General features: G+C 40.0%; 1 protein-coding gene across 1 annotated transcript in view; it reads right to left on the minus strand.

Annotated features, from left to right (window-relative positions):
- Positions 1 to 1,257: 1,257 nt before the first annotated feature.
- Positions 1,258 to 25,552, minus strand: part of LOC134602019 (beta-1,4-galactosyltransferase 4-like) — a 49,756-nt gene continuing 25,461 nt past the window's right edge. Inside the window, exons 5-7 of the mRNA XM_063446524.1 lie at positions 13,116 to 13,238; positions 10,720 to 10,824; positions 1,258 to 2,109 (exon numbers count right to left, since the gene is read on the minus strand). Coding sequence (XP_063302594.1) covers positions 1,974 to 2,109; positions 10,720 to 10,824; positions 13,116 to 13,238 — 364 coding nt within the window. The 3' untranslated portion in view covers positions 1,258 to 1,973. The remainder of the gene's footprint in view (positions 2,110 to 10,719; positions 10,825 to 13,115; positions 13,239 to 25,552) is intronic.

Consider the following 25,552-nt stretch of genomic DNA (forward strand, 5'->3'; position numbering starts at 1 on the left):
ACACACACTGCATTCATACACACACACTGCATTCATACACACACACTGCACTCATACACACACACTGCATTCATAAACACGCTGCACTCATACCCACACGCTGCACTCATACACACGCTGCATTCATACACTCACACTGCATTCATACACTCACACTGCATTCATACACACACACTGCACTCATACACACACTGCACTCATACACACACTGCATTCATACACACACGCTGCACTCATACACACACGCTGCACTCATACACACACGCTGCACTCATACACACACGCTGCATTCATACACACACTGCATTCATACACACACTGCATTCATACACACACTGTAAATAAATATTCAATTAATATATTTTTTTTAGGATCTAATTTTATTTAGAAATTTACCAGTAGCTGCTGCATTTCTCACCCTAGTCTTATACTCGAGTCAATAAGTTTTCCCAGTTTTTTGGGGTAAAATTAGGGGCCTCGGCTTATATTCGGGTCGGCTTATACTCGAGTATATACGGTACCTTTTTATTCAAATGACTGGTTCTATTAATGGGTATTAAATGTCAGATGTCAGCAGACATCTTGGTAATCGTTTTCTAAATGTGTTTTTCAGCACTGAATGGCAAAGGCCGGTTAAACTGAAACAGAAACATAGAATGTCATGGCAGACCCATCTAGTTTGCCCAATATTTCGGAATACTTTTAATTAGTCCCTAGCCTAATCTTATAGCTAGGATAGCCTTATGCCTATCCCACGCATGCTTAAACTCCTTTACTGTGTTAACCTCTACCACTTCAGCTGGAAGGCTATTCCATGCATCCACTACCCTCTCAGTAAAGTAATACTTCCAGATATTATGTTTAAACCTTTGCTACTCTAATTTAAGACTATGTCCTTGTTGTGAAATAAACTATTACAGCAGCAAAAAAACACGACCAGGATCACTTACTAAAGTATAAAATTCAGAATAAATAGTTTGAAATTATCTGTATTCTCATTAATACAACGATAGTTCTGCAGCAAGTCAGCAAGGTGTACTGTTGTATCCCTTTTAAGAAACCGGTATCACACTGAACCACCGGCTTCTGCCATTTCATGTGAGAATTCCACTGTTTGGCCTTTAGTACTATCCAATTATACCAATTTATAATACACACATTCACAGTGTCAATATACATTTACAATTTTCTCTTCAATATATCTTGGAACCAGAGAGAGAGTTGAAAATTGTTTTTTTTCTAAAAATACACAATAAATATGGATATAAAACACTGCTTTAATGTAAACAAAAAATAAATATAAAAATATGTTGTCAGTTTCCCTTTAAATAGTCAAGTGGCTACAATAAGTTGCAGAAGTTACGTCATTGGCTTCCTCCACCTGTAGAGGACCTACTTAGAGAGAAACGGTAACGTTACTTTAACAATCTCTATATATTTTTATGTAAACTAGATTTATTTTACTACCTTGTCTCTTGCAATGTATCTGCAGCTGGCTTTGAGATTAATGTCCCATCAGCTCAAGCCGCCAGTTCCTCAAACATGCGCTCTGCGTACAAACAGCACGTGTGAAAAATAAAATGGCTTTAAAAGAACGAGCATCCTCCCAGAAGGTCTGAAGCTTTTCAATCCATGAAATAACGCTGGTGAAAATAAGAAGTATTTTACGTCAATTAAATTATACAAAGTGAAAAGCTGCATACTTGAAGGAAAGATTGTTTTTAGTACCAAAAAAAAAAATACTAAATTTTTCCAAAAATGCCCAGAACACCAGTTTGGTCACAAAGGAAAATCCAAGATGAGGACGGGAAGGAGAAAGGTTGAAAGAAGGGCCATTCTGAGAGCCGATTTATGGTGACCTATTTTTTATCACTGAAAATGTTAAAATCTAAAACTTTTGTGGAATACAATTTCTTCAGCAGCAGAGTTTGAGAAACCGTATCCTTTGGTCAATTCTGTGCCGGAAGTTAAAGTTAGGCATCTGGTCCTCCGATGTCCACAGTGAAATTAATGTACAGAGGGTTGTGTTCTGTAGACAGTAGCTTGTAGGAGCAGGAATTCAGCCCATCTGCCATCCAGACTTTGGAAACTTTGTCCAGCAGCTGCATTCTGTTTGGAAAAATGGGTAAATATTAGACATGGTTTTTAGAATTACATAGTGACATAGTTACATAGCTGAAAAGAGACTTGTGTCCATCAAGTTCAGCCTTCCTCACATATGTTTTTGCTGTTGATCCAAAAGAAGGCAAAAAAAAACTTAGTCTGAAGCGCTTCCAATTTTGCAACAAACTAGGAAAATATTCCCTTTTGACCCCAAAATGGCAGTCAGATATCTCCTTGTCCAAAATTGCACAGCATATTCAAGGTGTGGTCTTACCAGTGCTTTATAAAGAGGCAAAATTATATTTTCATCCCGAGAATTTATGCCCCTCTTTATACATGACAAAGCCCTACTGGCCTTAGCTACTGCAGATTGACATTGCATATTGCTGCCTAATTTGTTGTCTATAACAATTCCCAAATCCTTCTCGTGTGTGGTTATACCTAATTCACTACCATTTAGGGTGTAAGTTGCTTGTGCATTCTTGACCCCAAAGTGCATAACTACAGATTAAATACAGAGGTTCACTTATTTCCCCACTTCGCTCCTTAAGTACTCGTGGGTAATTACCGTCAGGCCCCGGGGCTTTATTTACCCTAATTTTCTTTAACTGCTGTAGCACCTTGTTTTGAGTCATCCAATCACAAGCTATCTGCAAGTTTTTTGCAGCAGTCATTTGCATTTTTCTTGCCATATGATCCTCATTAATATTTACTGAATAAAAATAGTTATTTAACATTTCTGCCTTTTCCTGGTCTTCATTAACTAACAGACCCATCTCTGCTTCCAGTGTACCTACACTTTCATTGTTTGTTTATTTACAATTGATGTACTTGAAAAACATTTTGGGGTTGGTTTTGCATTCTTTAGCTATCAATTTCTCATTTTCTAGTTTAGCCACTTTAATTGGCTTTTTGCAAGCATTATTTTCTTCCTTATATATTAAATAGGATGCCTCTGATTTGTCTGATTTAAATGCTTTAAATGCCCTTTTCTTATTTTTAATCTCTTGTTTTCCTTCTCTACTAAGCCACATTGGTTTTAATTTGTTTCTTTTATATTTATTACCCAATGGTACATACTGAGAAATTTACCTTTCTAATATTTGCTTGAAGAGTTTCCACTTATCCTTAGTGTTTGTTTTTTTTACTAAGGAGTTTATGCCAGTCGATATGTTGTAGAGCTGCCCTAATCTTATTGAAATTGGCTTTTTTTAAATTATATGATTTAGTATACCCCACGTGCTTTTGCTTTTTAAAATTTACCATATTGTGATCACTATTTCCCAAATGCTCCCCTACTTCAATGTTGGTCAAAATATCAACATTGTTTGTTATAACGAGATCCAGACAAGCGTCCTTTCTAGTTGGTGCTTGTACCAGTTGTGACATCAAGGTGTCATTTAACACATTTAAAAACCTGATTCCCCTTGTTGAAGTACTAGTCCCTCTATACCAGTTTATGTCCGGGTAATTAAAATCTCCAATAATCAACGTGTTACCCCAATTTGCAGTTTTCCCAATTTGCTCTAACAGCAGTTCTTCCTCATCAATATTTACATTAGATGGTTTATAACATATCCCAACCAATAATTGACTTCCCTGCGTTTGCCCCAAGCTTCCACATTTTTCTCATCACACTCCACATGCCTAAGATTTGACTTGAACTCACGGCTGACATACAAACATACCCCACCACCCTTCTTGTTTTTCCTATCCTTCCTAAATAACGTGTACCCATTTAAGTTAACTGCCCAGTCATGTGTCTCATCCCACCATGTTTCTGTTATGCCTATTATATCATATAGCATCTAATCTTATGGAATGACAGTTATGAAGAGCAGTTGAGACAAAACGTTAGGTTGTCGCTATGGAAATCAGTAAAAGTATCCTGATCAATTAGATCTTTCCTGCATGTCTACACATCATTAAATGCTTACCTTGGGGGCAGCAAAGGGCAGGAGAAATACAAGGAGGGCTGTGGCTTACATTGCTGGTCATGTTTATCTGATTATCAATTAATCCAAACTGGCTCCAATCAAGTCAGCTCACAATGAAAGGACACTACAGATTTACATGTGAGGAGTGTGTCCTCTTATTTTCATTTTACAAAAATTGCAGATTTCAATAGAAATTAGCACTTTTATAAATTAACCTTGCTACACCCTCCGGACTGTCCATTAGACAACAGGTCATGTTACTTCCTGGTAGTTCAGCTAAACCCAAGAGGCAGCAATTGCCCAGAGCTCCTGCCTTGCAAATATACTTCTCATTGAGCTGCATTGGGAAGTCTGTGATTGGACAGCCACAGAAAGTCTGGGCAGGTTTAGAAGGGGAGGGCTTGCAAAGGCTGCAGACAAGAGACCTGCAATTTTTAGATATAGCCCCATCAATAAAATTGCATATTTAAATGCATTTATGTTTTCATTGGGTATATCTTCTAAAAAGTGATTAATTACTTATTATAGTTATTATTATTCTTATTTGCACAGCTGAGCTTCCTCTAAGTTCCATTAATGTGTTATACATGTTGAATGGAGAGGGCCATGCAGAAATTAATGTTTGCACGATGACATTTTTTGTTTCTGTGAGTACCCCTGGTGAGAATCCTTGGGTTTTTGTCCAAGACTTACCACCCTTTGTGTCTTGTTTGCTCAAACGAGACTTTAGTGAATGCACACCCATCTGTAGATTTCCATCTTCTAAATCATTAAATACACTGTGACCAAACAGCAAGCAACTAAATTATTTTCAGCTCATTTTCAATCACGGGGATAGGAAAAAATACAATGAAAACCCAATGAGTCGAGATTCAAAGAATCCAAGTTATTTAGCCTGGAAGTGGCGCGAAAATAGTGCACTCGACTCGATGACACTCGGGTGGAATGTAAAATCACCTCTTGAATAATTGTTACATTGAAAAACGTTGAATAATGAATACAGAAATGCTCTCCAGCCATTTGGAGAAATAAGATTTTAGCCTAGTCATCCTACTCACCCTTCAAGTACCAGGTCCCTGGCACTTAATGAGTTGTCAGTTAATAAATGTTTGTATAAACTGATGCCATCTACTACAGCTCCCTTCATAGGTTTCTCAGAGTCCCATAAAAAAAACCTTACATAATGCTAATAAATAGCATCAATGTGTTTCTAGCCTCACAGCATGGAAGAGTTATGTGCTGTTACTGTGAGAGAGGATTAGAACAGACATGGCTCACAGACCACATGGAAGGTACAGGTGGTGGTGGTAGTGGTGGGACATCTTCCACTAATGTTCACCCTTTGGAAGGTTTGCTGTCGATGCCAGGAATAAGACTTTAAAAATGACATTATAAAATACCAACTAAAAAAAAAGAAAACAGGAATTTTAACTTTCACATTAGCAGAAGACAAATGTGTTTTAATATTTGCCTACTCAAAGGGACCTTCAAGAAAGGAAAAATGCAAAAACGTCTAGCATTTATCAGTCACCACCACGCGAGGAAGGTGCACACATGGCTGCTTTCTATTTCTCCATGTGAATGAGGTGCAACACGCAGCTCTATTAGAAAACTGATATTTTATACACTACCGTGAAAAACTGGGAATGCGTGAGTGTGATGTCATGCATGCATGTAATGTAAACTCACAAATGTTCCTCACATAAAGTTATTGTAGTCCAGGGTTTGGCTGAGAACTCAGCCGACTCCTGGTCTGCTGTGAAGGTGCTATACATTCTTTGAATTAGTATCAGTATGCTTTGAATTGTGTAAGACAATCTGTATAACAGGAAGAACTCATTTTCTAACTTGTAAACAAAAAATACTTCTTTTTTCAATAAAGATTGTATTTCTCTTTGTTTTAAGCCCTGTGTAAGCCCTCCTTGAGCAATCAGCTTTAGTTTTAATTACCGTTGCACGTGGCATTCACAGTAGAACAGTAGAACTTGTAAAGAAGTTAAGATAGAATCATTTAGCTGTTATATAAAACCATTATTTTTTATTTATCTCTTTAAAAAGTACATTATCACTGTCACACTTAATTGAAGAAAAGTTTTCACTGAATTAAACTATGTAGCTCAAGATGAAAAGAAAAACGTCTACCTCCATAAGGAGGAAAATAAATATACTCTCACACTACATAAATCTATGAAGTCTAATTGTGTGGGATATTTTTTGCAGAACGTCTATAGAAAACTCACTAATGTTGCAGTATCAATGTCAACCAGTAGAGGTCTCACTCTCCTCTCTTAGCTAACTACATCACGATTGCTTATATGTATTGTAGCATATAGAGTGTTGTTCAATGTGTCACCAATAGGGGGACTCCACCAGCATCCGTATCCATTCAATATTCGAAAGATTTGAGTCATAGAAAGAGATGCTACAAAGGGAGGGTAGAGAGAAGAGACCCAGCACAGCTGTTCCCCAGTTCACCCTGAATATGTAATATCAATCATGATAATATTAGTAATGGAATTATATTAATTAGTACTGGAGTTATATTAATTAGTACTGGAGTTATATTAATTAGTACTGGAGTTATATTAATTAGTACTGGATAATATGAATACACAGTACTGGAGACCATATCTTCAGAAGGATATTGATACCTTAGAGAGAGTTCAGAGAAGGGCTACTAAGCTGGTTCATGGATTGCAGGATAAAACTTACCAGGAAAGGTTAAAGGATCTTAACATGTATAGCTTGGAGGAAAGACAAGACAGGGGGGATATGATAGAAACATTTAAATACATAAAGGGAATCAACACAGTAAAGGAGGAGACTATATTTAAAAGAAGAAAAACTACCACAACAAGAGGACATAGTCTTAAATTAGAGGGGAAAAGGTTTAAAAATAATATCAGGAAGTATTACTTTACTGAGAGGGTAGTGGATGCATGGAATAGCCTTCCAGCTGAAGTGGTAGAGGTTAACACAGTGAAGGAGTTTAAGCATGCGTGGGATAGGCATAAGGCTATCCTAACTATAAGATAAGGCCAGGGACTAATGAAAGTATTTAGAAAATTGGGCAGACTAGATGGGCCGAGTGGTTCTTATCTGCCATCACATTCTATTAAATTACACATAAATAAATCTAACACAGAACAGGTAGGAAATATAATCAACCATGATTACAGGTGCATTCTATATTGAGGCATGTTAACAGTGATCTCTTAATGGATTTTAGACTGGAGGGAGATTTGATCGTGTCTGTGAGATTTTTCCATAATTTTCCATAAGTGTAGGAAAACAGAGGTAGACTAAATAAAGTGCTTGTACTGGATTGGAAGTTATAGAAGGTGGGAACAGCCGGGGAGAGCATTCTGCTCAGGTAGGGTGGGAGCTTTCCAGAAAAGCACTGAACCCCTTCAGGACGGAGTCAATAGTACACGTTCTGATCAAAACAAAATGTAAACAGAAACTGGAATTTGCGCAGTATGTCTGTTCAACCGTAATTCATCTCTTTCATATAAAGTGCACCCACACTTATTATATATCATCTTGTTCAGGAGAAACAGGGCTTTAATTCCACATGAACTATTCATATGTTAAACATAATTTATTATGAATAAAATCAAAAAAACTGTGAGAATTTTTTTTTATTATTATTTGTAGTTCTGCCTCACATGTTAGCTGTAAATGTCATAATACCGTTAGCTTTTACTGCAATAAAATGCACATATTTGTATTCAGCAAAGTATCAGGAGTACAACAGTACCCTCCTTTAACAGGTTTTACAGTGTTTTGGAAAGTTACAGGGTCAAATATAGCACATTCCATTTTTCAGGTTTTTCACATTGAAATTTGCCAGATAAGTCATGTTGCCTTAGAGACCCTGTGGTAGCACAGGAATGAGAATTACCCCCCTGATGGCATACCATTTGCAAAAGTAGACCACCCAAGGTATTGCAAATGGGGTCCAGTCTTTTGTAGTAGCCACTTAGTCACAAACACTGGCCAAAGTTAGCATTCATATTTGTTTTTGTGTGAAAAAAGCAAAAAACTAATATTTGGCCAGTGTTTGTGAATAAGTGAAACAGTACCCCCCATGTACAGGTTTTATGGTGTTTTGGGAAGTTACAGGGTTAAATATAGTGCTAGCAAATTAAATTCCCTATACTTTCGGCCTGGGTTGTCAGGCAGGTCCCCGCAAATTGTAATTAATAAAATGACCTAATTATGTAAAAATATTACATAAATATACATTAATTATTTTTAATTATTTTATTTTTTAATGTATTTACATTTTTTTTATATTCTATATAAATATATACCGTATATACTCGAGTATAAGCCGACCCGAATATAAGCTGAGGCCCCTAATTTTACCCAAAAAAACTGGGAAAACTTATTGACTCGAGTATAAGACTAGGGTGGGAAATGCAGCAGCTATTGGTAAATTTCTAAATAAAAGTAGATCCTAAAAAAAAATATATTCATTGAATATTTATTTACAGTGTGTGTATAATGAATGCAGTGTGTGTATAATGAGTGCAGTGTGTGCGTATGAGTGCAGCGTGTGTATGAGTGCAGCGTGTGTATGTGTGCAGTGTGTGTATGAATGCAGTGTGTGTATGAGTGCAGTGTGTGTATGAATGCAGTGTGTGTGTGTATGAATGCAGTGTGTGTATATGAGTGCCGTGTGTGTATGAATGCAGTGTGTGTGTGTATGAGTGCAGTGTGTGTATGAGTGCAGTGTGTGTATGAGTGCAGTGTGTGTATGATTGCAGTGTGTGTATGATTGCAGTCTGTGTGTATGAATGCAGTGTGTGTGTATGAATGCAGTGTGTGTGTATGAATGCAGTGTGTGTATGAGTGCAGTGTGTATATGAATGCAGTGCGTGTGTGTATGAGTGCAGTGTGTGTATGAATGCAGTGTGTGTGTATGAATGCAGTGTGTATATGAGTGCAGTGTGTGTGTATGAATGCAGTGTGTGTGTTTGAATACAGTGTATTTGTATGAATGCAGTGTGTGTGTATGTGTGCAGTGTGTGTATGTGTATGTGTGCAGTGTGTGTGTGTGTGTGTTGCAGAGCTTTGGTGGGGGGTGGGCAATGTTATTATTTTTTAAATTATTTTCATATTTTTTTATTATTATTTCTTATTATTATTATTTATTTCATTTAATTATTTTTTTTATTTTATTATTATAATTTTTTTTTTTTTTTCGTCCCCCCTCCCTGCTTGATATATGGCAGGGAGGGGGGCTCTCCTTCCCTGGTGGTCCAGTGGCATTGGCAGTTCAGTGGGGGGTGGAGGGGGGCTGGCAGAGCTGTAACTTACCTGTCCTGCAGCTCCTGTCAGCTCTCTCCTCCTCCGCGCCGTCCGTGCAGCTCTTCTGTCAGCTCCCAGTGTAAATCTCTCGCGAGAGCCGCGGCTCTTGCGAGACTTACACTGGGAGCTGACCGAGGTGCTGAACGGACGGCGCGGAGGAGGAGGAAGCTGACAGGAGCTGCAGGAGAGGTAAGTAAACGCTCTGACAGCCCCCACAGCCCCAGTCTGTATTATGGCAATGCAAATTGCCATAATACAGACTATTGACTCGAGTATAAGCCGAGTTGGGGTTTTTCAGCACAAAAAATGTGCTGAAAAACTCGGCTTATACTCGAGTATATACGGTATATTTAATCAATATCATTCTACGTGTATTCTGAAATGTATATATATAATTATATATATATTAATATTAAAATACAATTAGACAGTGTATGTGTAAATGTATATATATACTTAGATCATATATACACATATGATCTAAGTATATATTATTTAATTTTTAACGGTTATTAATTTTTCATTAATAATGTCATTCCAGGCAGTCCCCCTGCTGGCAATGCTATGGACGGCTATGCCGTCCATGTGATCGTGAGGTCCTCGCAAGGACCTCGCGATCACATTGCCCAGGAGGGCCGGATCGGAAGCAGGGGGACTCCCTGGGATGCCAGGTGAGTCCCCCCACTGCGACCGCTGGTGTCGGATCGCCAGCGACCTGGTTAGTACACAGAACGCCCGCCATCCTAAAGGGTTAAACACAAGGCTGGAAAGATGAAGAGTGCGTCGGTATTCCAGCGACAGCCAGTTTAGCTCTTTTAACATGTCACAATGGTGGTTAAAGTAATTACATTCTAGCACAAAGCGGCAGAATGAATTATATAACGTATTGAGTTTATTAAGGTGGGTTTGCGGTGCACCCACATTACATCCCCATAATCAATGACCGCCATTAGCATTTGTTGCACAATCGGTTTCCTTACTCTAGGCCTAGGGCTTAGGCAGGATATGTTCTGTACAGGAACCTTAGTTTTAGGTAAAGTTTCGATTAATTTTCAATGTGAAGACCCAAGGATAGATTGAGGTCTAGCAACATACCTAGATATCTGAAAGGACGGACTGCGACCAGGGCGCCATTTGATTTTGTTCTGATGCATAGATGGGAATTTTGTAATTTATGTAATTCAGGCACTGTTTCAAAGATCATTGTGATAGTTTTGTCAGTGTTTATTATGATAGTCATGCTGAGATATAGTGGAGCAGGAATGGTGCTGGCTGGAATAGTGGAGGGTGATATTTAAAGTTTGAGTTATGCGTTATTGGGAGATTGGCAGTTTTCACCACATGGTTTTGATATAAGGCTTACCTCTTATGGTTGACCTCGTTGCCGTTGTCTCGTTTGTGGAAGATCATGGTGTATCTGCCAATATCTTGAAAAGGTCGAACCACCTTCATGTTTTGTAATACAACTCTGCAATTAAACATGAAAACCTCTATAATACCAAAATAAAGCTCTTCCCTCAAGGAACTTAACATATAAAAATAATAATATTTGAATCAAGGGACCATCCCAATTTGAAACTTGCACTCCACCATCGTCATGTTTGCTGCTAGCAAGATCCAACCTTCTTGATTCATCATTTGGGTTTTTAAAATTATGTTTCTGCATCACAAATGTTAGCTGGCTTTATGGTCAAATATGTCAGAAAATCATAAAACCTAAAACCTGCTGCTAGAGATGATTCTACAAGCTATTGAACCATAAGGTGCACTTAGTTTTTCACACATGGCTTCTCCATTTTGGTTTTATTGTTGATTTAAAAATCATGACACGTGTAATGTCATGTCGTTCTTCTGAGGTTGTATGTATCTGATGTTAAGACCTGCTAAGGAACAGATGATTGTTATTATACCCAGTTATGTAAAACCTTTTTTTCCCCCTATAACTGTATGTGGATGTATATGTATATATAGATATAGATATATATATGTATAAAACACTATGTAGTAACATGTTTTCCTGTTACTGCCTGCACCTCCATTTAAAATGTATCTGTGCATTTTATTTTTAAATTTTTCCTTTGCCCATTAATGCTATTTATCTTATTAAAATGTATTTTAAAAATGAATGAATACTTGCTTCATCAATGTGTATAAACCTACCAGAATGTTGGTGAGCAGATTAGCACCATGATACTTGAGGCAGATTTTTAATATTTGCTTAAAGGAATAATTGTAAGAGAACTGAAAAAGCCTTTGTTATTTCAATAATTCATTTTGGCTACAGGAAGTTACAAGCAATCTAAATGAGAACATTCTCTACATTGCTGTGATTAACGGATCAAGTTTCAAAGTTATGTACAAAGTATCTTCAATAACCAACATTATACTTCTAACGTCTCCGTGACTGACCAAACCTGATGACTGGAGACAATGGGCCCCAGTTTTCTAATCATTTATCTGGTTTATCCCAGACAGCAGGTATAATGAGACACAGCATACTCTGAGTGATCTCTTCTGTTAGAACCATTCCGTGTCTCCAAGACAATCTCTTTCACTCATACACTAGAGGTTTTTATCATATATCAATTTCTCATACCAAATCCCATCTACCCCTTATTTCTATTACGAACACAGTCTGTAAGGAATGCAGACCATTGCCCTCACAAAAGGCGAGAGGTGAAGACTAGCCTACAAAGAATAAACAGAGTTTGCATTTTATTTCAAAGAGTTCAGTAATACATTAAACAAATATTTTTTTTTAATGTTTAGCCATGTGGCTTTTTGTGTAAGTAATAAAGTTATCGTATACATATATTGATCTGGCTGCCTGTAGTCTGCTACAGTGTGTCTGTTTGCAAGCAGGGGGCTTGCTATCCCAATATAGCACATTGACTTTTATACTTGAGCCAATATTCATAGGCTCTTGTCCATGTGAGTGAGCTTTTTCTGTATTCTGTATTCCCATTTCTGCTATTCAGCACTATCCACACTTTTGGCTGTTTATTTTGAGAATATCATTCAGCAAAATCATAAATCAAAAAGGATGCTATCCCCTGCCATCAGCTACACAACCCAAAGCCAGATGTTTTTTGGCTCTATTTCATGTAAGTTGCCTATTGGGAGTGAGAGCATTTTTTAGTTGTTTTGTTTTTTATTTTTTTTACATTGTTATACTACAGACACTCCTCACTTACCGACCGGGTTCCCTTCCTACGACCCAGTTGTAGAACAAATTTGTCGGTAAGTGAGGAGTGAAGGGATTCCCTGCTCTGGTGCGCTTTTCTATGTTTGGAGAAACTTCCCAGAGCATAGACAAACGCACCAGATCACGGAAACCCTCTAATCTATGCTTGAGGAAATTTCCCCCAAACATAGATTAGAGGTATTCCCTACTCTCATGCGTTCGTCTATGTTCAGGGAAGTTTCCCCCGAACATAGACATGCGCACCAAGTTACGCCTGATTGTAAGTGCGAGCCGTCGTAAAACAAGTAGGCCGCTAAATGAGGACCACCTGTACTGTATTTTCTTTTTTGCTATTCTTTTTTTATGTCCAAGTTGCCCTGCTTGTAAAAACTCCGGTTTCCAGTATACTATCCATTTTAGGTGATTTTTTTGCACTCTCCACAATATTTGGATTGGTTTATATTTTTTAGTATTTCGTGTATATTTGAGGATTATACACTGGTGTATGCAGCGTTTTTATTTTCTTGTTTGCACTTAATATCACTTGTGATTTACTTTGTGGTTTCCTTATTTACCTTTGTCGCAGATCATCATCCTCTCCTCCCCAGCCCCAGTAATTGTTGGAGTATCCATTGACCTTGGCGAACTGATCTCGGGTCATCGCACTCACACCGCCAAAATAGCCCTTGTACCGAAGCCTAAATAAGATAAATAAAAATAAGATTAAAAAATAAATAAAAGAGAACAAAATGGGTCATGGTGTAGAAACATAAATGGAGAAGGACAAAACTAAAGGGAAAAAAGTCTAAAACACTATAGCATTTGTACACACATTTCTAAAGGCCACTTCCATTTTGCTAAAACTACTGAATCTTAAATTGTACATTCCACCAGTGACAGAACTACCATGATCGCAGGGGACGCAGCTGCGACCAGGCCCGTCACTCCAGGGGCCTGGCTGGCCTGCTGACCCCTAGAACCGTGGCCTGCTGAGAGAAGAACTGTGACAGCGGGCGTGTCTGTGTCTGTCAGTGAGTGTGTGTCTGTCAATGTGTGTCTGTCACACACATGGGTGGGAGAGACGCATAAAGAGGCTGGGGGGTGGGTGAGACACATGGAAGGGTGTTGGGTGGCAAAGACATATGGGAAGGTTGAAGAGACACGTGGAGGGACTGGGAGCTGGAGGGTTGGAGAGAAATATGGAGGGGCTGGCGGGGGGAGGGGGAATGAGACATGTGGAGTGAGTTTACTGAATTAACTATTTTCTACAGTTGTGCAAGGTAGACAGGTGAGGAAGGTCCAATCACACTTGTCAAGTCCTGCAGATGGCTGCTAGAGGGGGCAGTGCTGCACAGTCAGGGCTGGTGCCCCGGCCTGGGGGGTGCAAGGTTTGAGTGACCCGGCAGGAGCGCTCCCTCCTATCAGTCACTCAGTGTTGCGTTGCCAGGCGGCGCGGACCGTGGTACAGGAGCATCTGTTTCCTGTTCCCACCCGGACTGACAGGAAGTGCTCACTGAGAGAGCACTTCTGGTCAGTCCGGCCGGGAACAGGAAACAGATGCTCCTGTACCACGGTCCGCGCCGCCTGGCAACGCAACACTGAGTGACTGAGTGACTGAATAGACAAATTCTACATATTCAGGACACACTAGCACATGGTTTAGCATTTAACCATTAGATAGGTAGGCAGTCGGCGGTGTGATGGCTTTTCTTAGAGCAAGCATGACAAACTCTTGGCCCACGGGTCGCATTTGGCCCACAATGAATATTTTTGCGGTCCAGCAAGCCGCGAGTTTGACATGCATACTGTTACTGCTCTCCTCACATTGCAGGTGCCTACTCTGCTAAAATTTACCCGGCCAGGTGAAGAGGAAGCTGGCGGCCGCGAGCGCAGTCTGTTCTTCCTGCTCCTCACTGCTCGCACGCAGCATGTGCTCGCACGTGCCGGGATATGACATAATCCAGGCCCGGCATCACTTAACTGCGTGCGTGAGGGAGCAGTGAGGAGCAGGAAGGGAGACCCCACTGTACCCTAGGGAGAGGCCCCAAACCAGCTACCAAAGCAATAAGCAATAAGCAATAAATAAAATATGTGAGTGTGTGCAAGAATGTGTAAATTGTGTGTCTGTCTGTCACTTTGTGTGTCTGTCAGTGTGTATGTGTCTGTTAGTGAGTGTGTGTGTCTGTTAGTGAAATGTGTGTGTCTGTTAGTGAAATGTGTGTGTCTGTTAGTGAAATGTGTGTGTCTGTTAGTGAAATGTGTGTGTCTGTCAGTGCGTGTGTGTGTCTGTCAGTGCGTGTGTGTGTCTGTCAGTGCGTGTGTGTGTCTGTCAGTGCGTGTGTGTGTCTGTCAGTGCGTGTTGGTCACAGTTGCGATGGCTGCGGCTGGACAGTGGAGGACCTGGATGTGCATGGAGGCATGCAACACCACGTCACATTCCAACATGACCTCAACATACTTACCTTCACATGGTTTCAAGGAGTAGCGGGAGGATCTGGTTTGGCACAGGGTGCGGACAGTGCCATTGAGTGAGTCTGCTTGTTGGCTAATACTGTTTTTTTTTTTTTTTTTTTAAACAGGGGCCGGGGTTTAGTAGAGGGAGGGACTGGAATTTAATAGCGGGGGGGACTGGGATTTAGTATAGAGGGGGGGACTGGGATTTAGTATAGGGGGGGACTGGGATTTAGTATAGAGGGAGGGACTGGGATATAGTATAGAGGGAGGGACTGGGATATAGTATATAGGGAGGAACTGGGATATAGTATAGAGGGAGGGACTGAGATTTAGTATAGAGGGAGGGACTGGGATATAGTATAGAGGGAGGGACTGGGATATAGTATAGAGGGAGGGACTGGGATATAGTATAGAGGGAGGGACTGGGATATAGTATAGAGGGAGGGACTGGGATATAGTATAGAGGGAGGGACTGGGATTTAGTATAGAGGGAGGGACTGGTATTTAGTATAGAGGGAGGGACTGAGATTTAGTAAAGAGGGAGGGACTGAGATTTAGTATAGAGGGGGAGACTGGGATTTAGTATAGAGGGAGGGACTGAAATTTAGTATAGAGGGGGAGACTAGGATTTAGTATAGAGGGGGAGACTGGGATATAGTATAGAGGGAGGGACTGCGATTTAGTATAGAGGGAGGGACTGGGATATAGTATAGAGGGAGGGACTGGGATATAGTATAGAGGGAGGGACTGGGATTTAGTATAGAGGGGGGACTGGGATATAGTATAGAGGGAGGGACTGAGATTTAGTATAGAGGGGGAGACTGGGATTTAGTATAGAGGGAGGGACTGGGATATAGTATAGAGGGAGGGACTGGGATTTAGTATAGAGGGAGGGACTGGGATTTAGTATTGAGGGAGGGACTGGGATTTAGTATAGAGGGAGGGACTGGGATATAGTATAGAGGGAGGGACTGGGATATAGTATAGAGGGGGGACTGGGATATAGTATAGAGGGGGGACTGGGATATAGTATAGAGGGAGGGACTGGGATTTAGTATAGAGGGAGGGACTGGGGTATAGTATATAGGGAGGGACTGGGATTTAGTATAGAGGGAGGGACTGGGATATAGTATAGAGGGAGGGACTGGGATATAGTATAGAGGGGGGACTGGGATATAGTATAGATGGAGGGACTGGGATATAGTATAGAGGGAGGGACTGGGGGGGGACTGTGATTTAGTATAGAGGGAGGGACTGGGATTTAGTATAGAGGGAGGGGCTGGGATATAGTATAGAGGGGGGGACTGGGATATAGTATAGAGGGAGGGACTGGGATTTAGTATAGAGGGAGGGGCTGGGATATAGTATAGAGGGGGGGACTGGGATATAGTATAGAGGGAGGGACTGGGATTTAGTATAGAGGGAGGGACTGGGATTTAGTATAGAGGGAGGGACTGGGATTTAGTATAGAGGGAGGGACTGGGATTTAGTATAGAGGGAGGGACTGGGATTTAGTATAGAGCGGGAGACTGGGATTTAGTATAGAGGGGGGAGACTGGGATTTAGTATAGAGGGGGGACTGGGATTTAGTATTGAGTGGGGGACTGTGATTTAGTATAGAGGGGGGGACTGGGATTTAGTATTGAGTGGGGGACTGTGATTTAGTATAGAGGGGGGGACTGGGATTTAATATATATTGTGGGCTGGGGTTTAGAAGAGGGGGATGGTGTTTTTATATATATATATATATATATATATATATATATATATATATATATATATATATATATATATATATATATATATATATATATATATATATATACTGTACTTTTCACATAAACTTAAATCTTGTTTATTTGGCCCGTGCTAGCCTTTGAGTTTGACATGCTTGTCTTAGAGTGTATCAATAGGAAGGTACTTGGCAGGACACCAGCTGCATTGGCACAACTTGTGTTTTTTTTTTTTTAAATATTAAAGCAATATGTGATTTAAATTCAAAAGTAAAAAACTCAAACCCTGCAGAGTTGTACAATGCCGCTAGAAATTGCCTTATTTCCAGGTGTTTGAATAAATGCCATAGAACCCTGGCTATGTCACTCTCCATAACTCCTTTCGAGGATTATGCCGAAGCCCCGTTTTGCCAGCTGGAAGCAGCTTCATGCCAGGACAGCGCAAGACAAACCGCCTATGTCTTTTTTCACTAATTCCTTTTAGAATAACATGCTGGGAGCTCACTGCAGAACATTTTCATTTTAAATCCTTTACAGCTTTAGTCATTATTAAGTAAAAACAAAACATTTTATTTTACTTTAATGAGATCCAGAGTCCCTAAAGGTTAAATAAGTTCTATTAACCGGTAGTATTGAGGAGTATTGCCTTAAGTCAATTTATGATAAATCCTCCTCTGACAGCCATACCCCCACACTGTGCTGTATAACCTCAGTATCACTCTACTCTGTATCTATCGCGAGGCTAAAAAGGCATTGCCTTCCAAAAAGGCTGCCCCCAAACGCCCTGGCAACTGCCTCATTACCATCGTGGCATGGGTGACCAAGAGAATGTGTGTGTGTGTGCTAGTGGATGCGCATGTGTCTGTCAGTGTATTAAATCAGTGAGGGTCTGTTTCTGTCAGTGGATATGTGTGTCTGTCAGAGTGTGTTAAATCAGTGAGGGTCTGTTTCTGTCAGTGGATATGTGTGTCTGTCAGAGTGTGTTAAATCAGTGAGGATCTGTTTCTGTCAGTGAATATGTATGTGCTCCTGGGCTCCACACAACAAAACTCCTCATAAACTAAGTCAGCCAGCAGTTCATACAGCAAAATACCGCAGACCGCACAGCAGTGATCACGACAAATCGATTGATACCAAAATCAATGCCAGTCTAGTTAGTGCCGCCACGCTGACACTCAGTGTGGCCTACAAGCACTTCTGGCGCCAGAAGGACGGCCGCTCTCAGGGCGCTATATACGACTACTCCAGCGGACTTCAGCACCTCCCCACCCCCAGACCGGCAGGGGTCATCCTGGTCCCAGGACAGCACACACCACTACCTCCTGTACCTAGCATTGAAAAGCGTTACGCAAGCAAAATGGCGACGGCTGCAGGCGTTCCCTCAGCCGAGCCCTACATCGACATGTTCTTAGCCGGACTCGACTCTCACTTCGCCAACTTCTGGGCAAATCTGGAGGCTAAGCAACAGCTCAAGCAAACATGTGAACCGACCACAGTCAGGTCTCCGACCCAGCACCAGACCGCCTTCCAGGCGAAACTCCCATGCACTCCGCTAAGTCAGCACCAAACCCACTCACCGCAGCAGACGAAGGCAGAGGGAGGGGGGGGCACACCACTAATGGCAACCAAGCATCTGCACCAGCCTGCCCCCCGAAGATCTAGAGCTCCATACCTGCTCACAAGGTGCTGACGCAACTTCAAGGCCTACACGCAGTGTGCCTGCTCTATGAGACTCTCTACAAACAAGGCAGATGCCAAGAAGGTACCGGAGCACTGGTCGCTTGGGGAGCACGGGACATGCTGCAGCGGGAAACCAGAACAAGGCCCATGGTGCCGGGGCACTGACCCCCACAGCATCTCAAAATGGCGACTCCCAACAGCGGTAGCGGTGAATATACACAAGCGGCACTCTGCACCGGTGAAACTCCACCGGCGGGGAATCACCTACCGAGAGATTTGCAATATCCCCCCAAGCTGGGAATTGGATGACGGCACAATGAGTGCCCGGACGCTGCGGGGCGCACTACAGCGAGCTCGCCGACATAAGAATCGCCCACTCTTACATTGTGATGGACTCCCGTACTAACCCTCACCTTCGAGAATTAGCCTGTTAAATTTGTTTTCATTTCATTATTGTATTGCCAAGAATGACCATATAATCAGTAAGCTTAGCCTGTTTTGTTTGCATCTACTTAATGCCAGCTAGTAGATACAACAAGGCTCTCAGTAGTATGTTCTCCCTCAAGTGAGGTTAGTTAATGCGTTAAGCCAAACACTATTGATTCATTTATCGAACCTTGCTCCACTGGTGTACCGTGTACCATATACCACAGAAGATATTAGTCTTAGCGTTGCTCTACCAATAGAGATATATATAATCAATCTACATGTTACTTTCATCAATAAGAAGTTTGGATATCATCATTCTTTGTCATGCGATAATAATCCATAAAAATGTCCTATGTTATCTACTGCCTAACCACTGCAACCCTATGTCTGAAACTCTGCTTGCTCTAGCTGTTGTGGCATTGTGAGCTGTATGTAATCTCCCTGAACAAATAAAATAAAGAATTTAAAAAAATCAGAGGATGTATTTCTGTCAGTGAATAGGTTTGTCTGTCAGAGTGTGTTAACTCAGTGAGGGTGTGTGTGTGTATGTCTGTCAGTGAGTGGGTGTGTCAGTGAAAGTGTGTGTGCCAATGACTGTGTCTGTCAGTAACTGTATTTCTGTGTATGTATCAGTGAGGGTGTGTGTATGTCTGTCAGTGAGTGGGTGTGTCAGTGAAAGTGTGTGTGCCAATGACTGTGTCGGTTAGTAACTGTATTTCTGTGTATGTATCAGTGAGGGTGTGTGTGTCAATCAAATTGTGTGTTAGTCTTAAACAGAAAGAGGTGCAGCCTTCACAAGAAGAGGGGAGGGGATTTAGATTTGGGGGTGACGGAGTTTAATCATGCCTAGAACAGCACAAAATCAAAATACACCACTGGTGGCACTGTCACAAATGATTTAATAGTTGTCATTCTTTCTCAGGGGACTCAGGACTAACAATGAAATGGTGTCATAATTAAAACCCGGATATTTTTAGTACCCAATAGATGACACAAAACTCTGTAAAGTAATACAATGCGAGCAAGATATTACTTTGCTGCAGAGGGATTTGCATAGCCTGGAAGACTTGAAAAATGCAAAGTTATGCACTTCGGCGTAAAGAATACACAAGCAACGTATACCCTTAATGGAAGCGAATTAGGGATAACAACACACGAAAAGGACTTGGGAATTGTTATAGACAACAAACTATGCAACAATGTGCAATGTCAATCAGCAGTGGCCAAGGCCAGTAAGGTATTGTCATGCATGAAAAAGGGCATTCATTCTCGGGACGAGAATATCATTTTGCCTCTTTATATATCACTGGTAAGACCACACATTGAATATGCTGTGCAATTTTGGGCCCTTTTTCTAAGTAAGTATCATATGGCACGAAAAAAAGTGCAGAGGCAGGCTACAAAATTAATAAAAGGAATGGAACATATCAGCTATGAAAAAAATGTTACCTGAGAGGGGATATTATAACATTATAGAAATATATTCGGGGCTAATACAAACCATTGTGTGGAAATCTATTCATAAACCGGACTTTGCATAGGACACGAGGTCATTTACTGTAAGAACAATAAGGATGTGGAATTCTCTGACTGAAGAAGTGGTTTTATCAGAGTCCATACAGATTTTCAAACAGCAACTAGATGCATACTTGCAAAAACAGACTATTCAAGGATATAATTTTTCAATGTAGGGTAATAACTGCTTGATCCAAGGATAAATCTGACTGCCATTCTGGGGTCAACAAGGAATTTTTTTCCTAGTTTGTTGCAAAATTGGAAGTGCTTCAAACTGTTTTGGTTTTTTCTTTTGGATCAACAGCAAAAAACAAATGTGAGGAAGGCTGAATTTGATGGACGCAAGTCTCTTTTCAGCTATGTAACTATGTAAACGTTCAGCTCCAGCCCAGGTAAAGTCCCTGGCTATAGGGTTAAGTGAAGACAAAATTGTATTCCAGTATTCCCGCACCAGCCGAATTTTAGGTCACAGGTTTTCAATAAACATGTTAACTACATAGTATTTCAGGGTTTTCTCCATGTCTGGCAAACATATTATAACATGAATTGCTCTGTTAGTTTAATGTAACAGATTAAAACAATGTGTAAAACAGACTGCATTACCTTAGTCACGCTCTATGTGTCTCAGGTCATGGCAGAGAATTACAGCTTCGCTCAGATGGCTGACTTGGCAAACTCTTAATAAAAGAATATGATTCAAGAGAACACAAGAGTTTGACCTTAATAAACTGTTCCTGAGTCACAATAAATCCCTTTGAGCTGCAGCTGTGTTAGCCCTGAATAGATTTATATCAACCCAGAGAGAATACACCCAGCTCAGTTCCCCGAGTTTATAATAACTGCCCTTCACGTACAACAGATTTATACTACAGCCCTTCATAAATTATATTAACCCAGTGCGATATATCAGAGCCCTGTATGTAATGTGGATTTATATTAACCCAGTGTGATATATCCCAGCCCTGTATGTAATGTGGATTTATATTAACCCAGTGCGATATATCAGAGCCCTGTATGTAATGTGGATTTATATTAACCCAGTGTGATTTATCTCAGCCCTGTATGTAATGTGGGTTTATATTAACCCAGTGTGATATATCCTGGCCCTGTATGTAATGTGGATTTATATTAACCCAGTGTGATATATCCCGGCCCTGTATGTAATGTGGATTTATATTAACCCAGTGTGATATATCAGAGCCCTGTATGTAATGTGGGTTTATATTAACCCAGTGTGATATATCCCAGCCCTGTATGTAATGTGGATTTATATTAACCCAGTGTGATATATCAGAGCCCTGTATGTAATGTGGGTTTATATTAACCCAGTGTGATATATCAGAGCCCTGTATGTAATGTGGATTTATATTAACCCAGTGCGATATATCAGAGCCCTGTATGTAATGTGGATTTATATTAACCCAGTGTGATATATCAGAGCCCTGTATGTAATGTGGGTTTATATTAACCCAGTGTGATATATCCCAGCCCTGTATGTAATGTGGATTTATATTAACCCAGTGCGATATATCAGAGCCCTGTATGTAATGTGTATTTATATTAACCCAGTGTGATTTATCTCAGCCCTGTATGTAATGTGGGTTTATATTAACCCAGTGTGATATATCCTGGCCCTGTATGTAATGTGGATTTATATTAACCCAGTGTGATATATCAGAGCCCTGTATGTAATGTGGATTTATATTAACCCAGTGTGATATATCAGAGCCCTGTATGTAATGTGGATTTATATTAACCCAGTGTGATATATCAGAGCCCTGTATGTAATGTGGATTTATATTAACCCAGTGTGATATATCAGAGCTCTGTATGTAATGTGGATTTATATTAACCCAGTGTGATATATCAGAGCCCTGTATGTAATGTGGATTTATATTAACCCAGTGTGATATGTCAGAGCCCTGTATGTAATGTGGATTTATATTAACCCAGTGTGATATATCCCACCCTGTATGTAATGTGGATTTATATTAACCCAGTGTGATATATCAGAACCCTGTATGTAATGTGGATTTATTTTAACCCAGTGTGATATATCAGAGCCCTGTATGTAATGTGGGTTTATATTAACCCAGTGTGATATATCCCAGCCCTGTATGTAATGTGGGTTTATATTAACCCAGTGTGATATATCAGAACCCTGTATGTAATGTGGTTTTATATTAACCCAGTGTGATATATCCCAGCCCTGTATGTAATGTGGATTTATATTAACCCAGTGTGATATATCAGAACCCTGTATGTAATGTGGATTTATATTAACCCCGTGTGATATATCTCAGCCCTGTATGTAATGTGGGTTTAGATTAACCCAGTGTGATATATCAGAGCCCTGTATGTAATGTGGATTTATATTAACCCAGTGTGATATATCTCAGCCCTGTATGTAATGTGGGTTTATATTAACCCAGTGTGATATATCCCGGCCCTGTATGTAATGTGGGTTTATATTAACCCAGTGTGATATATCAGAGCCCTGTATGTAATGTGGATTTATATTAACCCAGTGTGATAAATCAGAGCCCTGTATGTAATGTGGATTTATATTAACCCAGTGTGATTTATCTCAGCCCTGTATGTAATGTGGGTTTATATTAACCCAGTGTGATATATCAGAGCCCTGTATGTAATGTGGATTTATATTAACCCAGTGTGATATATCAGAGCCCTGTATGTAATGTGGATTTATATTAACCCAGTGTGATATATCAGAGCCCTGTATGTAATGTGGATTTATATTAATCCAGTGTGATATATCAGAGCCCTGTATGTAATGTGGATTTATATTAACCCAGTGCGATATATCAGAGCCCTGTATGTAATGTGGGTTTATATTAACCCAGTGCGATACATCAGAGCCCTGTATGTAATGTGGGTTTATATTAACCCAGTGTGATATATCCCAGCCCTGTATGTAATGTGGGTTTATATTAACCCAGTGTTATATATCAGAGCCCTGTATGTAATGTGGATTTATATTAATCCAGTGTGATATATCAGAGCCCTGTATGTAATGTGGGTTTATATTAACCCAGTGTGATATATCCCAGCCCTGTATGTAATGTGGGTTTATATTAACCCAGTGTGATATATCAGAGCCCTGTATGTAATGTGGATTTATATTAACCCAGTGTGATATATCAGAGCCCTGTATGTAATGTGGGTTTATATTAACCCAGTGTTATATATCCCAGCCCTGTATGTAATGTGGATTTATATTAACCCAGTGTGATATATCCCAGCCCTGTATGTAATGTGGATTTATATTAACCCAGTGTGATATATCCCAGCCCTGTATGTAATGTGGGTTTATATTAACCCAGTGTGATATATCCCAGCCCTGTATGTAATGTGGATTTATATTAACCCAGTGTGATATATCCCAACCCTGTATGTAATGTGGATTTATATTAACCCAGTGTGATATATCAGAGCCCTGTATGTAATGTGGATTTATATTAACCCAGTGTGATATATCAGAGCCCTGTATGTAATGTGGATTTATATTAACCCAGTGTGATATATCCCAACCCTGTATGTAATGTGGATTTATATTAACCCAGTGTGATATATCAGAGCCCTGTATGTAATGTGGATTTATATTAACCCAGTGTGATATATCCCAGCCCTGTATGTAATGTGGATTTATATTAACCCAGTGTGATATATCCCAACCCTCTATGTAATGTGGATTTATATTAACCCAGTGTGATATATCAGAGCCCTGTATGTAATGTGGATTTATATTAACCCAGTGTGATATATCCCGGCCCTGTATGTAATGTGGATTTATATTAACCCAGTGTGATATATCCCGGCCCTGTATGTAATGTGGATTTATATTAACCCAGTGTGATATATCCCGGCCCTGTATGTAATGTGGATTTATATTAACCCAGTGTGATATATCCCGGCCCTGTATGTAATGTGGATTTATATTAACCCAGTGTGATATATCCCGGCCCTGTATGTAATGTGGGTTTATATTAACCCAGTGTGATATATCAGAGCCCTGTATGTAATGTGGATTTATATTAACCCAGTGTGATATATCAGAGCCCTGTATGTAATGTGGATTTATATTAACCCAGTGCAATATATCAGAGCCCTGTATGTAATGTGGGTTTATATTAACCCAGTGTGATATATCCCAGCCCTGTATGTAATGTGGGTTTATATTAACCCAGTGTGATATATCCCAGCCCTGTATGTAATGTGGATTTATATTAACCCAGTGTGATATATCAGAGCCCTGTATGTAATGTGGATTTATATTAACCCAGTGTGATATATCAGAGCCCTGTATGTAATGTGGATTTATATTAACCCAGTGTGATATATCAGAGCCCTGTATGTAATGTGGATTTATATTAACCCAGTGTGATATATCTCAGCCCTGTATGTAATGTGGGTTTATATTAACCCAGTGTGATAAATCAGAGCCCTGTATGTAATGTGGATTTATATTAACCCAGTGTGATATATCTCAGCCCTGTATGTAATGTGGGTTTATATTAACCCAGTGTGATATATCAGAGCCCTGTATGTAATGTGGATTTATATTAACCCAGTGAGATATATCAGAGCCCTGTATGTAATGTGGATTTATATTAACCCAGTGTGATATATCAGAGCACTGTATGTAATGTGGATTTATATTAACCCAGTGCGATATATCAGAGCCCTGTATGTAATGTGGGTTTATATTAACCCAGTGTGATATATCAGAGCCCTGTATGTAATGTGGGTTTATATTAACCCAGTGTGATATATCCCAGCCCTGTATGTAATGTGGGTTTATATTAACCCAGTGTGATATATCAGAGCCCTGTATGTAATGTGGATTTATATTAACCCAGTGTGATATATCAGAGCCCTGTATGTAATGTGGGTTTATATTAACCCAGTGTTATATATCCCAGCCCTGTATGTAATGTGGATTTATATTAACCCAGTGTGATATATCCCAGCCCTGTATGTAATGTGGATTTATATTAACCCAGTGTGATATATCCTAGCCCTGTATGTAATGTGGGTTTATATTAACCCAGTGTGATATATCCCAGCCCTGTATGTAATGTGGATTTATATTAACCCAGTGTGATATATCCCAACCCTGTATGTAATGTGGATTTATATTAACCCAGTGTGATATATCCCAACCCTGTATGTAATGTGGA

The sequence above is a fragment of the Pelobates fuscus genome, chromosome 1 (assembly GCF_036172605.1).
Source record: "Pelobates fuscus isolate aPelFus1 chromosome 1, aPelFus1.pri, whole genome shotgun sequence".
In the NCBI taxonomy this organism is placed as follows: Eukaryota; Metazoa; Chordata; class Amphibia; order Anura; family Pelobatidae; genus Pelobates; species Pelobates fuscus.